The sequence below is a fragment of the Tenrec ecaudatus genome, chromosome 9, assembly GCF_050624435.1.
Source record: "Tenrec ecaudatus isolate mTenEca1 chromosome 9, mTenEca1.hap1, whole genome shotgun sequence".
NCBI lineage: Eukaryota > Metazoa > Chordata > Mammalia > Afrosoricida > Tenrecidae > Tenrec > Tenrec ecaudatus.
In genome coordinates this window covers 106,717,193-106,734,490 of record NC_134538.1, presented here as the reverse complement: position 1 = coordinate 106,734,490, position 17,298 = coordinate 106,717,193, and the positions used below count along the sequence as shown (strand labels likewise).

The following is a 17,298-nucleotide window of genomic DNA, read 5'->3' as shown; positions in this document are numbered from 1 at the left end:
AGGAGGGATCTCATTATCTGAAAGAGCCAGGAGTAGAACTCGTCTTCTGCAATGGACTTCTTGGATCCAGAAGATGGCTATAATATCAGAGCTGCAGCATGGAGTTAGTAAAGCTAAGTACTTTTTGCAGCAGTTGAACTTGTGAGTGAGGGTACTTCAGGACACTTAACTCAGTGAGCTGGTTTTTTGACCCACAGAGTTGATATGGATGCCTTTGGGTTCAGTCCCACAGCAAAGTGGTGTGCCCCTTTGGGTATTTATTAAGGAATCCAAAGGAACTTTGTAACATGTCCTGAGGATTTCTCACTGGCATTACTAATTTGTAACTTCATGAGTTGTCTGTATGAGTTCTGTGTCGCCCTATCAATGGACATTAGAACCTAGAGAAGTAAAATGGAGAATACTTCTTAAGACCGCACACCATCTCAAGTTAGTTCTAACTTAGAGTGATCTTTAAGGACAGAATAGAACTGTCCCTTTGAGTTTCCAAAGCTGTAAAGGTTCATCTTTCTCCTGACCTTTTCAAACTGCTGACCTTGCAGTTAGCAGACCAACACATAACCCAGCACCTCACAGGGACGTCTCTTCTTTCCTACAATCAGATAGCCTGTGTTTAAGGAATGCCTCGGTTACTTATTAGCAAGACAAGTTAGTCACTCTGGACTCCAGTTTTTCATCTATAAAATAAACCCCTCTTACTTTGTGGGACAGTTAAATTAGTTACTGTGTGTCTTGCATGCTGCTGCTGTACTCTGAACTCCATGATACCTATTGCTTCTCATCACTATACCCCTAAATATTTTTAAATCCTCCTTGACATACTCTTTTCTATCAAATCTATTAATACTAAGTTTCCTAATAGTGAAATCCAGTGATATTTAGGATCATTATGTGGTTCGCTGGAATATTTTAAAGTATTATAACTTATGTATATGCTTTAAGGAGCCGTGGAGATGCAGTGGGTAGCCCTCAAGGTCAACAAATGTAAACTTCCCAGTTGCTCCATGGAGAAAGAGGAGATTGTAACGATTTATAGTTTGAAGGGAGACATCGGACAGTGTAAGACATGACAAAATAATAATTTATAAATTATCAAGCGTTCATGGCGGGAGATGGAGGGGGAAGCAAATGTTCTGAGAATGATGATGGCAACAAATGTACAAATGTGCTAGACACAATGGATGGATTTATGGATTGTGATAAAGAGTTATACGAGCCTCCAGTAAAATGATTTAAAAAAAATAGTTTCCGAACCTCTGTGGAGCAGTTCTTAAAGGTTGCTCTGTCAGAATCAACTCAGTGGCAATGGATTTGGTTTTCTTTGTTTGAGAAGTTTTTGGTGCTTGGCAGCTGACCAAAGGTCTGAGTTTAAGCCCACAAAAATAAGCCAGATAACACATCTCTTTAACAAGTGTAGTGTAATTTACAAATACAGTTTGTATAATGAGAAAATACTCTATAAAGGTCATCTCGTCCAGTGATTCTAAAGTTGTCTTCTGAGGATTATTAGATTCCAGACCTCTACAGGGAAGGGAGCACATGAGGACAAAACTATTTTCTTAGTAATATTAAGGCTTTCTTTATCCTTTTTATATCTGCCTGCACCTTTAGACAAATCAAGACCATGGCACCAAACTATCTTACTGGCCATTGCATTCATCACTGCTAGTTACTTGCATGTTCACAAAAACCAGTTCCACTTTAAAATGTCTTGAATGAAGCATTCAAAAATATTAAATTATTTTTCCCACCCTTTGTACACATCTTTTTAATATCTTGTGTGACAAAATGAATTTAAATGTAAGAGTACATATACCTCAGTGTTAGAGTTTCATATTACACATTGCAACTAACTTTTAAGAAACTAGCACTTGTATTTTCCTAGTGTCAAAGATTAAGTCAAAACTTTCTGATAAGGCTTTTAAAATACTTTCTCCCATTTTTAGCTACACAAAAGGCCAGATTTTCTTCATATACTTCAACCAAAAGGATATATTGCAAAAGATTGAATGCAGTGAGACTCCAGTTTTTATTAAACCAAGACAGCACAAAGATTTATAAACATGTAAAACGATGCTATTTGCCTCGATTTTTTTGAAAATACAATTATTTTTCATTCAAAAATATTATGTATGGTTATTGTTTAAAATGGATATTTTTAGATTTGTTTTAGTTTTTAGATTGGTAAATAGCAATATATATAGAGATATTTATATAGAGATACATATAGCAATATTTATATAGAGATACATAAATAAAAGATCTTTGTGTTAGTAATGTTTAAGAAGTATAAAAGGATTCTGTGACCAAAAATTCAAAGAATTATTAAACTTGTCTATCTTCTTGGCTCCTCTAAGCAAGATTGTATTTGACTTCACCATGTGGTTATCATTTTATTGAATAAATTTTAGACACCTACAAAAATGATTTTATATTCCCCTTTAGTTACTATTTTCATGATTTTGCCCTTTTACATTATATTTAACTTTCAACATATGGCTTAAGTTCAGGTATTTTCTTTTTCTTATTTATTTGGATATTGATAGCTCTTAATTTTTTGTTAAAGCCTTAAACTATAATACTAGAATTAGAAATTATCTTTTTGCTCTCCCATTCTCAGAATACACCGCTCTAATTTCTTTAGTCTGTGCATTGTTGTGTTTGTCGTATTTTATTTAGACCAGTCATCACACGTCAAGTTACTATTAGCATTAAGTACATAGCAGCCCTATTTTATTATTTGTGCTTTAGATGGCTCCAAATATTTCAGTGCATTTAACCTTGCTCAATTTTCTAACCAGCTGTTGGTCATTATTTGCTTATACTTCCCTCTTAATTTGGAATGTCTGCTTGCCATCTTTGTGTAGACCCTGGCTCACATTGGCTAGCATCATAGCATGTGACATATATATATCCACTGCTATCAAGTCAATTCCTAGGGTTTCTGAGATGGAAGCAGACATCACCATTTTTCTGGTGGGTTTGAACTGCTTATTTTTTGCTTAGGAATCAAGTACTTACTTATGGCACCTCCAAATAGTTACTGCTTACTGTGCCAAAAAGGCCATGGACTTCGTTGTCGGTCTATTCTCGTTTAGATGTGTAATTCTTTAATTGTATCTCCCTGCAACGTATGGTAACTTTTTGTTTTAATCCCTTATACGGGGGTTATAAACCTCATTTCTTCTACTTTTACAGAATCATTACCTTTTGCTTCTTTGAAAATAGTAAGACAAGTGTTGTACATAAATGAAACATAAAATCTTTTTTTAAAGCATGGCAATGATAAGATATAATAATGTCAAGACCTGTAGCTTTTAGGATTCATTAAAATAGGGTTTTTAATTATTGATTTGTTTTATTGACTTGTAAATTTCAGAAATTATTAAATTATTTTAAATAGATTAAAATGCTGGGCCATTCCTTGTCCCCTGATCTCATAACTTACATGCAAATACTATAGGTCAAGGACTTAACCCCTTAGTTTTCATCACAGTATCCCTAACTCCTGGAAGGAAAAGTAGCTGAAAAGATAATGGATACCTAGTAAATATGCATTAAATGAAACAAAGATATAAAAGGAACTGAAAGTTTATACATATGTTAATGACTGGGAAGATAAAAATGTATTACTGTAAGAAGAAATTGAGTCCTGGGAGAGGCAACTGATATTTCAGAAGATCATTTGAGTCTGTGATGACAATAGAATATGCGTGAGAAAGAGGCCTTGAGTTTGGGTGGAATTGGACCTGTTGCACTGAGGGCTCCCAACACATGGTGACCTAGGAGCAACATATAACTGCTGTTTTCACTTTTTCTGCCTTGATGTAACATGTTAGTCTACTAGGCATGGTTCTGCCTTCGTAAATGAGTGTTACCTATTGCTATATATCCAGCCATCATGGCATGTGTAACTGGTGTCCATTCACCCACATTTTAAGACATACGAGTTAACAATTCATGTATTAGAGCTAATAAGAAGGTCTACGTATGTAAAAAATCCTTTGCTCTACAGTTCTTTACCATTGATTAAAGTAACATGACTATCAATTGAATTACCTCAAGCTCTATGGCGATGATTTATGATGTACTATAATAAAATGACAGTGATGTTTCTAAAAGTGAACCAGAGATTTACAGAGAGACCAGAGTTATATGAATGAATTTTGAGCTCTTACTTGATCATAGTCCTAATAAAAGAATAATTAGTTCTTATGACATGCTCTGCCTGTTACTCATCCTCATGCGGAGTTCAGTGAAGACATGGGTGCCATAGCAAAATTTGGTGAAGAAATTAGATGGTGCCTGGCTGTCATGAAAAATGGCATGTAGAGTCTTAAAGGCTTATCTCAAAATAACCATGTAAGCATGGAGTACTTCAAGTCCACACAGAAGATGCACACCAGGTTGTGTGATCCAAGGATTGTAAAAAGATCCAAAACCAGAGAAAGGCATGGTACCAGTGCCTCAATTCTAAACACCTGAAGGTATAGATGATAGTGGTAGCCCAGAATCCACAGTCACAGCCCTCAATCCACACAAAGAGCATTGCAAAGTGGATTTTAGCAACTGTACTTAAGCTGAAACCAAATACCTTGTCATTTGATCTCCATTTGGACCCATTGTGATTTTATTCTAAATTTTTTATATTCTTTCTCTTAGATTGAGGTTTTCTGTTTTATATGGTCATTGTTGCTGGGTCCTTGTTTGTTGTTTGCCCTTGTTTTATATTTTTATCTATATAGGGGAACTGAAATGGGAAGGAAAAGTTCCAATGTTGATTGCACCCTTATTGATATTATTGAACTATTGTATATGTTAATTATAGCTCAATAAATTTTAAAAATTAATTTTAAAAAAGAGGTCCAATGAGAGGGCAGACAGGTTGTTAGAGCATTAAGAGTAATTAAACATGTACAAATGAAAACTTTTTGAGGGAAGCCATCCTATTGCCATAATTGCCTATGATTTGGATTCTGAAAATATATTACAATTTACAAAGTGTATTTACAGAAATCTTTACAAGATAAGTGGCTTTGAGAGTGCATGAGCTCTCTGAAAGAAGGCAATGTGTATGGAGAAGAAAATGGAGCCACGAGAAGAACTTTTCTCCCAGAAAGAAAATAGGTAGGGGAACCCTTGCTTTTCCCATGATCGAGAGAAGGGCTAAGTAAAATTTAGAGGGTTGTGCAGTTTGGAAGTCAAGATATAGAAAGGTCAAAATGTAGATGAACTGTTAGCAAATGAAGAGTGAGAAGAAAAATTAAGGAAGATGATAAGGGATTACAAAATTCCCAGTGCTCTTCCAGAGTGTGGTTTTGCTAACGTGGTTAAAATGGGGTCATACTGAAGAAGAGCGTGAAGGTAGCAGTTGTAAACTGACCATTGGAGAATTATTAGAAGAACAGAAAAACAGATGGCTCCTGGATGGGCTAGGATGGGTCAGATGAAAGGGTGTTTTGTTTTTTCCCTAGGTTAATGTTTTTCTTTTTCTACCTTCTTGCCAATGATCATTTTACCCTTGTCCCAGAATTAACTTTATGTGCAATTAAGTTCTGTTGTAAAAACCAGTCCCAGTGTTGATGTATTCTTAAAACTACAGCCTTGGTAGCTCAAAGACTAAATACTCAGCTGCAAATGAAAAGGTCATCAGTTTGAACCCACCGGCTGCTCCACAGGAGAAAGTTGCTTCCATAAAGATTACAGTCTTGGAATCCTATGGTGCCACTCTACCCTATCCTGAGTTAATATTAGTCAGAGTTGGACGTGGGTTTGATTTTGTTTGTAGTTACAGAAAGGAGCTTATCACTCCTCTCCCCAGAAGAATTTATTTCAGAGGACAGCACTGAAGCTGCAGCTCTGGGAGAGGGACATGTCTGATCAGAGCACACCAGAGCAAATAAAGAGGGAGGAAGAGAGTGGAGCACATCCTGGCCCACCAAGCCTTGAGGATAGTATTCCCGGCTCAGAGAAGCCAATCCACAGAGACCATATGGCTAGCCCTACTATGAGACATGACATCCCTCAATGACCCATAGCCCTACAGGGGAGACAACACTGGGGACAGTGTGGGAATTCCGGCCAATCTGATCCCACCACACAGAGGCAAAACACTAAAGGGCATGCAACAGAACAGCAAGGGGAACAGAGCAACTAAATCCCCAGGGAATACCAAAAATAAACTTTGGGGCCAGGGCTTGGCGCCACATCAGACTCAACCGGAAAATACTCCTAAAGGCCAACAAATAGTCTTTGAACTAACTACAAGCTTTTCTTTCTTGTTGTGTTTTGTTTTTTGTCTTTGGCTTGTTGTTTTGTTTTCTTTTGTTGCTTGGCTTTGCTCTGTCTTGTTTTTGTGCATGTTATTATCTCTGCAGGTCTGTCTACATAAGATAGGCTGGATGAACAATCTGGAGGAGAAAACAACGGGACTGACAGTTCCTGGGGGACCGTTCCGGGGGAAAGGGGGAGGTGGGGGTAAAGGAAGTGGTGTTAACAAACCCAGGAACAAGGAAACAACAAGTGATCCAAATTGATGGTGAGGAGGGTGTAGGAGGCCAGGTAGGGCATGACCAAGAGTAATGTAAACCGAGAGGAATTATTGAAACCCAAATGAAGGGCTGAACATGATAGTGGACAAGAGGAAAGTAAAAGGAAATGGAGGAAAGAACTAGGAGGCAAAGGGGATTTATATAGGTCTAAATAAAGGCATGCCCATGTGTAAATATATATATAAGGATATATAAATAAATTTATATGGATATATGTGTAGGCTTAGTATTAAGGTAGCAGCTGGACATTGGGCCTCTACTCAAGTAATGCAAGAATACTTTGTTCTATTAAACTGATATTCCATGATGCTCACCTTCCGAACACAATCGCTGAAGACAAAGCAGGTGCATAAGCAAATGTGGTGAAGAAAGCTGATGGTGCCCAATTATCAAAAGATACAGCATCTGAGGTCTTAAAGGCTTGAAGGTAAACCAGCGGCCATCTAGCTCAGAAGCAACAAAGCACACATGGAAGAAGCACAACAGCCTGCGTGATCACGAGGTGTTAAAGGGATCAGTTATCAGGCATCAAAGAAAAATTTTATCATTGTGTACTTACCTACCCGATACAATCACTGAAGACAATGGGTGCATAAGCAAGTGTGGTGAAGAAAGCTGATGGTGTCCAGCTTTCAAAAGATATAGCGCCTGGGATCTTAAAGGCTTGAAGGTAAACAAGCAGGCATCTAGCTCAGAAGCAACAAAGCCCACAGGGAAGAAGCACACCAGCCTATGCGATCACGAGGTGTTGAAGGGATCATGTATCAGGCATCATCAAAACAAAAAATCATATAATTGTGAATGAGGTGGGGTGGGGAAATTGTGGAGTAGAGACCAAAAGCCCATCTGTAGGCAATGGGACATCCTCTTACCTAAGGGTCCCGGTGAGGAGATGAGCCAGTCTGGGTGCAGTATAGCAACGATGAAGCATGCAACTTTCCTCTAGTTCTTAAATGCTTCCTCCTCCCACTCTCATGATCCCAATTCTACCTTACAAATCTGGCTAGAACAGAGGATGTACACTGGTACAGATAGGAACTGGAAACACATGGAATCCAGGACGGATTATCCCTTCAAGATCAGTGGTGAGTGTGGCGATACCAAAAGGATGGAGGGAGGGTGCGGTGGAAAGGGGGAAGCGATTATAAGGATATACATATAACCTCCTCCCTGGGGGACGGACAACAGAAAGTTGGTGAAGGGAGATGTCGGACGGTGTAAGATATATTAAAATAATTTATAAATTATCAAGGATTCATGAAGGAGGAGAGAGCGGGGAAAGGGGTGAAAATGAGGAGCTGATGCCAGGGAATTAAGTGGAGAGCAAATGTTTTGAGAATGATGACTATAAATGTGCTTTATACAATTGTTGTCTGTATGGATTGTGATGAGTTGTATGAGCCCCTAATAAAATTATGTAAAAAAATATATACAGCCAGCAAACGATCCTTGAACTATAAAAAAACATATACCAATAAGTGTTTATTAATTCACTAATTAATGCTTAAATAAGAATAAAAGAGATACAAAACTAGATTATTTCTTACAATAATTGTAAAATATTAATGAAAAAGTGTTAAACAACTAAACTTATTTATGGTATTTCCATTTTGTTTTTCAATTGGCATCCTCACTGGAAATTGTTTACTGAAATACCAAATGCAAGAGTATAATATATATCAATAAAATTAGAATATACAATTGCATAATTTTATCATAACATGCTTATGTAAATATGGTAGTGTGTCTAATGAGAATAATTTGAGTAATATGTACAAAGAATCGGTTTTAACTCCAGAATAATAAACTGTGTTTTGGTTTGATTCTTCAGAGCCTAGCAGATTAGAGATGAGAACATTTGCAAAAGCATCTCACGTCCCTTCTCTGTATTGGAAAGGTCTAGGGAAATTGCCTATTTGCAAAGAGCTCCATGCTGACTAACAACCCTCCCAATTTGTGTTTGACTCTATTATAAATCCTGAGGTTTCTTGAACAAGCTCAAGGAGAAACTAACTACAGTGGAAATGAATATGGAAAAGGCTAGATCAATGTGACTACACAGAATTTTATACAATCTGTTTAATTTTAATGATCTTTTCCTAAATTATAATGCCTTGAAAATCAATAGCATTTTCTTTGAAGACATGCTCATATATTTAGAGTATGGTTTTCATTTTAGTCTGATATTATGAATTGTGACAATTCAACTATTATAAAATGTAACGAAATATGAATGAGAATTTATCGTGACTTCTTGACATAGGGGTAATTTTTTTAATCTATTATACAACACTACAGTTATGGATTGAGTTGAATACCCCAAAAAAGAGCCCCAGTGTCAGTGATTAAGCTAGCACTGCTAACCAAAAATTCAGTAGTTTGAACCCACCAAATGCTCTGCAGGAAAAAGATGTGGCAGCGTTGGAAACTGTGGGGCTGCTCTGCTCTGACCTAGAAATTTGCTGAGTCAGAATTATCATGAAAGCAGTGGTTTGATTTGGGCTAGCATAACACAATCCTCGAAGGGAAGCATAGGTTATATTCTCTCTCTTTTGAGATAGAAAAGACTAGCTTGCATAAGTTAGTGAAGCAGAGATGGAGGAAGATAGGCGCCAGGCCCCATGAAATCACCAAGGAACCAAGAAACAAAGCTAAAAAGTGACAAGGGCTTTCCTTCACAGCCAACAGTGAGAGCAAGCTTTTCCTTCGAGCCGGTGTTCTGAATGTGGACTTGTAGAGAAGATAGACTTGTGTTTGTTAAAGTCAGCCATTTGTAGTACTTGTATTATGACAGCACTAGCATTGGGCTGCTGCTCCACAGGAGAAAAGTGACCTGTCTGCTTCTGTCAAGTGTCTCCGCAGCCTTAGGGAGGAGTTCTCTGTCCTGAAGGTCTACTGTGAGTTGGAATTAATGCAATGGGAGTGACTTTGTTTGATACATAGCTCTGACAAAGTCACTGCCACTGCACCAAATTTTAATTAAAAGATGAGCTTTGTTCCAGGAACTTTTTGAATACACGCACACACACACACACACATTACTCAAATTCTTTCTTCCCATAAATAACCATTTAGAAGTATTCCATGCTCCCTTCTAGGCTCTATTCATATATATCCAGAGGATTGGTGGGGGGTGGGGAAATGAAGTTATGTTCTCATTTTCATTTAGGTATAAGCTTTTTGCAGACTTTTGAAATATGACTAAGTTTCTGTTGTGTTGATGTAGGTGTGCCATAGCTTATAGTCCCCATTTCTCCTATGTGGGGCACAGGGCTACTAACTTCAAGGTCACCAGTTAGCACCTGAGGGAGAAAGATGAGACCATCTGCTTCCAACCTCGTGGAGCATTTCCTGTTTGCTGTGGGTTTCTATAGGGTTGCTGTAAGTTGAACTGATGGCAATGGATTGGGGAAAAAAAACCCTATTAAATATTTCTAAGTAGATTCCAAGTTTTTCTAGTAAAAATAATGGGAATTAAGTGTCATTGCTCTTATAGATTCTTCTTTTAAGCCCTTCCCCCCCCCCCCACCACCACCACCACCAAAGTCTCTGAGCAAAAATTGTTAGTAAGGTCTGTGTAACCTGCCCAAACTCATTCAGAAAGTGATAGAACATGGATGAAAACCTGGCAGCCTGGGACTAGATGCTGTGTTCTTGATCGTTATATTACTGTATAGAGTACTGGCTTGAGAGAACCTCTATCCCATATATTCCCAAACTTTCAGGAGAAAAAAAAGACAGTGCTTCCCTCACAATTAAAAGCTTTTGCACTACAGTCCATCATCCAATATGAAACATAGTTAGCTGTTTCTACTGCCCTCCTGAATCATTCCAACCCTCCCCTGCCTCCCATGGGGTGGCATTGCCCATTTTAGGAAATCACTGCTTTATCCTGTGTCTCTGATCAAAAACATGAAAGTTGAATATGCATTCAAGTCTTTGCCTAACTCTATGTTGGTTTTCCAGAAAGAACAGGTTATACATTCTGCATCTAAACTAAGTAGGGGAAGGAAACATGTAAGAAAATAACTATAGAATATAATGAGTTATACAATTAATACTAAGTGAAAATGAGAGAATGGCCCGCTGAACTGGAAAAGGTGGCTTTGTGCAAACAGGCAGTGTAATAGTGGCAAATGGTCTCTAACTTCAGTGGGGACAGTAAGAAGCAACAGCAGCAGCAGCAACACAAAGCAATTCCTCTAAAGTAGAGGGCAGATATACCTCCACTCTCCAACCTTTTTACCATTTCTGACACCAGTATGTCTCTCTTACAGCATTCTATACTCTTTTGCTGGGTTCATTTGTTAAAGTTGCTGTGCAGATCTCAAAGAACATATTCATGATATGGGTTTATTAGAGAGGTAGCAAACATCTTGCTCCTGGCTCGAGTACAACTGAGCTGATAAGTCCACACTATCCTCAGTGTCACACTCTCTCAGATCTAGGAGGTTCTTAGTGCAGGATCAAAAAGATGCATCCTGCTCCATTTTCTTGTTGGTTGCAGGGCCCCTCAACCTATGTGGAATTGGCTCTTTTAAGCCTAGCAGGATTACAAAACTGACCCATCCTCATAAGTAAGGTACAGCCACTTAGTTTGCTTAACAACTTGATCAACCCCTGTAGGGGTTTTCTGGGCCTTGTTTGCATACTAAACTAAGCAATCCCTTTGCAGGATGTGGGCTCAGTAAATAATCTTAACAGGACTATAAACCCAGATCCAGAAAGTCCACATATAAACAGAAACACATTGTCCTGTAAGCTTCTAAACAGGATTGAGTTTGCTTAACTGTTCTGAGTCAATTTCAGGGACATCAGGTAGCAAAAACAGCAGTGGAGAACCTACACATGTACTGCAGGAAGTGAGGTGTCAGAAAGCCATAACAACTATGAAGGATTATAGGAAAATTATTCATGGTTAGGTTTCTGAGCAAGTCATACAGAAAATTGGGACTGTGTTAGCAGCCAAATTATGGAAGTTAAATTCTGGCTAAACAGGTTGAGCACTCTGGAGAATGTCTTAGAGGTGTGTGTTTGCAGTTGGGGTGGGTGGTGGTGCATGGGAGAGATTTCTTTAGATTTGATAACTCACGTCTTTCTCCTGGTGACATATATTTATGTTCCAAAGGCTATGAACCAGAGTCTTGCCCAAGGAGGGTTTAGTCAGTGACAGGTTCCCCTGCTTCTCCACAGGAAAGGATGTCTGCTGCTATGTGACTTCCCAGATTCTTATTTTCAGGGTTCCTTGCTGTATGCATTCACTATCACTGCTGCAGCAAACTTGCCACTTAAAACAACATAAGTTTATTATTTTACAATTCTGAGGGCCAGAAGTCCAAAATTGGGTTTTACTTGCTAAAGTCAAGTTCTCAGCAATGTTGTGTTCTTTCTGTGAGTTCTGGAAGTGTATCTGTTCCCTTGCTGTTTCTACCTTCTAGAAGCCACCTGCATTCTTTATATATGTCCCCTTCTTCCATTTTCAAAGCCTGGAATGTTGCATCTTCTAGTCTCTCTCTGACCATCACATTTATATAAGGACTTGTGATTACAGTGGACCCACTGTGATAATCCAGGATAATCTCTCCAGGTTACATCTTTAATTTGGTCACATCTGCAGAATTTCTGTTGCCATATCATATAATATATTCATAGGTTCTTGGAAGTAGGAAGCCATCTTTGGGAAGCCATTCTTTTTTCTACCACATTAGCTTACAGTGAAGATTCCAATATCTACAGACTGACATCTATTATAACTCTGATTGTATTGTCTCAATGGAATATGAGAAACTGACATGATTATTACAATTCACTCACTCAGTGTTATCCATTTGATGCCGACTCATAGTGACTATAGGATAGAGTAGAACTGCCCTTAAGCTTTTGTGAAACTGTAACTGCTTAATTTCTATCTGGATCTTGTAGATTTCAGTCCAACACATAACCACCATACCTAAATAATAGTATTGTATCTATCCCTGCTCCAGGGATGATGTACCTACTCTCAGCACAATTCAAATTTTGACAGGTTATACTGATAGATTATCTAGGGTCATAAATGGTAAGAATAAGAAAAATCATGAGTTGTTCCAACAATTGTTCCAAACTTGCTACTATTGTAGATTAGACTTGTAGCTTTTTTCTCATATTACATTTCCAGTTTGTCTGACTCATTCAAATAGAAAAGCCTATGTGAATTTCTTTAGGGTCAGAACCAAGTGTCCTAAGCACACTCTCCTAAATGTAACTATGTGAAATGTAGGATTTAGGCTGTACTTCAGCTCTCTTCATGTTGTTGTAGACTTGGACATAGGAATCCTATTGACCTCTCACCCTTTGTCAGTAAGTTTAGGCACTCAATTTCAAACTTGGTTTCAGACTGTTAAGCTCATTTCAGTGTATTGTATGTCATCTAGTTTAGGTTAAACATGTGTAGCAGGTCTTTTCAACCCATTTTCATTAGCCACTGAATTGGCTGTTATTAATCCTATGGCCCTAGTTCATGTTAAGCCCTGGTTACCCACTGGGCTGCTTAATGAAAGATCAGCAGTTCACTACCCCCAGCCATCCCACAGGAGAAAGATGAGACTTTCTACCCCGGTACAGAGTTAGTCTTGGAAACCCACATGGATAGTTCTACCCTAACCTATAAGATCTCTGTTAGTCAGAAATGACTTGATGGCAGTGAGTTTGGTTTGACTTTTGGAAGCATAACTCAGATGTAGGTTTGGCTATAGTGTGGCAGTTCACCTAGACTTTGTTAAAGGTTCTCATTATGGAATTAGTCTATTGAAACAAATCACAACTTACTCTCCTTGACGTATTATCTGCATAAATTGCCTGCTGATAGAAAATTTTCTTAGATTTAAAATTTAAAGCTTTTGCATTATTTACGGTACTTAATTTGCCTCCACCCTTATATACATATTATACAAGAGAAATAGGCAAAACATTAAAGGAAATGAACAGTGGGAATAGGATGTTAATAAGAAATTTATGTATCGTCCTATTAGTTTAAATTGTCTCTTGCCTTTCTGTCCTGCTCCTTTCCCTCTCCTCTTTTGCCTTCTCTCTCTTTCTTCCCTTCCCGTCATTTTGCTTTCCCGCTCCTAATTTTTTTCCTTCTCTACTTGTCTTTTATATTGTAAGTTTATCTTTTTGAGTTTCACTGTTATAGAAAGGAGCCCTGATGGCACAATGGTTAAACACTTGACTACAAACTGATAGGTTGCCAGTTTGAACCTAACAGCAACTGTAAGGCAGAAAAAAATCTCCTTCTGTAGAGATTGTTGTGTGCTGTTGTGTCAATTCCAACTCATAGCAACCCTGATGGACAGACATGAACTACCTTATAGGGTTTCCTAGGCTGTCAATCTTTATGGGCATTTTAAAACTGTAAGAATAGGTCACTCAGCCTGTCATGAAGTATATATGTGAGTAATCAGTTTAGAAATAAAGCTCAAATTTTAAATTAGTTTTTCCTTTATGTATTAATATAACCTTGTTTTCATCATTTTTCCCCACTAACATATTTTATGAGCTCTGGAGTGTAGTGATGCTAGGCTAATAGTTTGAAACTACCAGCTGCTCCTTTGGAGAAAGATGAAGTTTTCAACTCCCATAAAGAGTTACAGTCCTGTAAACTCACAGGGGCAGTCTGTTCTGTCCTGCACGGACTTGATGGCAATGAGTGAGATAGGGTTTCCTAGGCTGTAAATCTTTTATTTAATCAATTTACTGGGGGCCTTGTACAACTCTTATCACAATCCATACGGACATTCATTGTATCAAGCACATATGTTGCCATCATCATTCTCAAAACATTTGCTTTCACCTCTACACGGATCGCTGAAGACAAAGCGGGTGCATAAATAAATGCGGTAAAGAAAGCTGATGGTGTCTGGCTGTCAAAATATATCTGGGGTCCTATAGGCTGGAAGATAAGTGGCCATCTAACTGAGAAACAACTAAGCCCACATGGAAGAAGCACACCAACCTATGAGATCACAAGGTGTCGAAGGAATCAAGTATCAGGCATCAAAGGCGGGGGAAAAAAAGTCAGCGTTGTGAATGAGGGGGAGTGGGACCCAGGGCCCATCTGTGGGAAATTGGACATCCTCTTGCAGAAGGGCTGTGGGGAGGAGACAAGCCAGTCAGGGTACAATATAGCAGTGATGTAACATTACAATTTTCCTCTAGTCTTTGAATGCTACACACACACACACACATTTTCCTCTAGTCCTTGAATGCTTCACACACATTCTACCTTACAATTCCGGTTTGACCAGAGGCCATACACTGGTACAAATAGGAACTGGAAACACAAGGAATTCAGGACAGATGAAACCCTCATGACCAGTGGTGAGAGTGGCGATACCGGGAAGGTGAGGGAAAACAGATTACAAGGATCTACATATAACCTCCTCCCTGGGGGATGGACAACAGAAAAGTAGGTGCAGGGAGACATCAGACAGTGTAAGATATGACTAAATGATAATTTATAAATTATCAAGGGTTCCTTAGTGGGGAGCGGGGAGGGGGGGGAATAAGCTGATACCAAGGACTCAAGTAGAAAGCAAATGTTTTGAGAATGATGAGGGAAACAGATGTACAAAAGTGCTTGACACTATGGATGGATGGATGGATGGGATAAGAGTTGTGTAAGCCCCCAATAAAATGATTAAAAAAAAACAAAAAACATTTGCTTTCTACTGGAGACCTTGGTATCAGCTCCTCATTTCCTCCCCTCCATGAACCCTTGATAATTTATAAATTATTTTGTCATATCTCACACTGTCCAATGTCTCCATCCACCCACGGGGTTATACGTAGATCCTTGTAATTGGTCCCTTTTTCTACCCCATCTTCCTTCCAACCTCCCGGTATCTCCACTCTCACCACTGATCCTGAAGGGTTCATCTGTCCTGGATTCCCTGTGTTTTCCAGTTCCTATCTGTACCAGTGTACATTCTCTGGTCTAGTCCAATTTGTAAGGTAGAATTGGGATCATGATAGTGAGGGGAAAGAAGCATTTAGGAACTAGAAGAAAGTTGTATGTTTCTTCATTGCTATACTGCACCCTTACCGGCTCGTCTCCTCCCTGTGATCCTTAAGTAAGGGGATGTCCAGTTTAGGCTGTAAATAATTATCTGCATTTTTAAACTATAAGAATAATTTTAACTTGTAAAGTAAATTCTTGGGTGATTAGTTTAGAAATAGAGCTAATCTTTTTAATTTGTTATGTGTGTTTTTATTTTGTGTATTTGTCCTTTTCTTGCATTACCATTTTAGGACTTTTCTTTTCGGTAGAGATGGAAATCCAAATAAACGGAATGTGCACAATGAGACATCTATGCATTTGCTGTGTATGGGACCTCAGATTATGATTTCTGAAGGAGCCTTTCATCCTCGCATAGCACGCCCCGCTGAAGATGATTACAGAAGAGCAGATTGTCTGCAGATGATTTTAAGATGGAAAGGAGCAAAACTTGACCAAGGCGAATATGAGAGAGCAGCTATTGATGCTGTTGATAACAAAAAAAATACACCCCTGCACTATGCTGCTGCCTCAGGGATGAGAACCTGTGTAGAGGTAATACTTTGGTTTTTACATTCTTCATGGTAAAATGTGTGCTTTGCTAATATGTAGTAATCAGTCACTTTGTTTTGCTTGTTTTAACATTTAATTTATTCAGTATTCTCCCATTTCTGGTGATCAGAAAACTGGACTTCTTTGAAATAAAGTAACTCCTTTGTTTTAAGGAAAGGGGAAAAATTTTAATGTTAAAAAAAGATGAAAAAAACACAACTGACCAGTCAACCTTGGCAATAAAATGAAATCAACACTAGTTAAAATTGTGCTAATATCTCTTAAAATAATAATCATTAGTTAAGACTATCATATTGTGAGTAATAGTTTTAGTTTTAATTGATTTTTAATGACCAGAGTATAACATTTATACATGTTAAATATAGCAAATCTTGAGATACTTAAAATTATATTTGTATTATGTACAGTTGATCAGTTTCCTAAGCAAAGACTAAATGTTAATGACTGTGTTTATTGGACTATTATGACAAAGACTTAAAATTTTTAAATGCCTTTTTTTTCATAGTTAGTCTGCATTGAAGTACTCCTAATTTGTAGTACGTAGTATATTTAAATTTCTCTCTACATAGATATATTCTTTGTAGTATCATTAGTATTATGTACTGTAAGAACAACAAAACAACTCTTCCTCAGCTATCAACATGTCAAATCAGACAGAACTCATAGAAATTGTTGAGGGTATGTTTTTTTTTGCATTTGTTTTGAATAGTTATATCTTAGTTGCCTGGGACCTATTATAGGTTAAATCACAGAATTTTCTTGTTACCACAATATACTGTTGGGAAAACGAATATCCTAATTAAATTAAAATTTTGATAAGAATATTTGCATATATAATTTATACACATACTCACAAATGTACAAGGGGATGATATCACAAAGCTTATGGATTGACACAGTGGCTGCAACAATGAGTTGAAACAACGATTGTAGGATGTCACAGGACTGGACTTTTTTTTTTATTTCAGAGAATTATGGAGTAGAGCAGCAAACATTGTCTATAAAAGACCATGTTTTGGGCTTTGTGGACCTGTGATCTCTGTTACAACTACTTGCCTATACTATAGCCTGACAGCAGCCGTATGTATGTGAATAGATGAGTATAGCAATGTTCTAGTAAAACTGTATTTGTGGGGCACT

The 17,298-nt window shown here is 37.9% G+C and overlaps 1 protein-coding gene across 4 annotated transcripts in view; it reads left to right on the top strand.

Annotated features, from left to right (window-relative positions):
* ANKIB1 (ankyrin repeat and IBR domain containing 1) overlaps window positions 1–17,298 on the top strand; it is a 180,876-nt gene that overhangs the window by 64,917 nt on the left and 98,661 nt on the right. For 3 of the 4 annotated variants that reach the window (XM_075558424.1, XM_075558422.1, XM_075558421.1), the window contains one exon: window positions 15,840–16,140. In XM_075558424.1, coding sequence (XP_075414539.1) covers window positions 15,901–16,140 — 240 coding nt within the window. In that variant the 5' untranslated portion in view covers window positions 15,840–15,900. The remainder of the gene's footprint in view (window positions 1–15,839; window positions 16,141–17,298) is intronic. The other variant, XM_075558423.1, reaches the window with a different exon arrangement.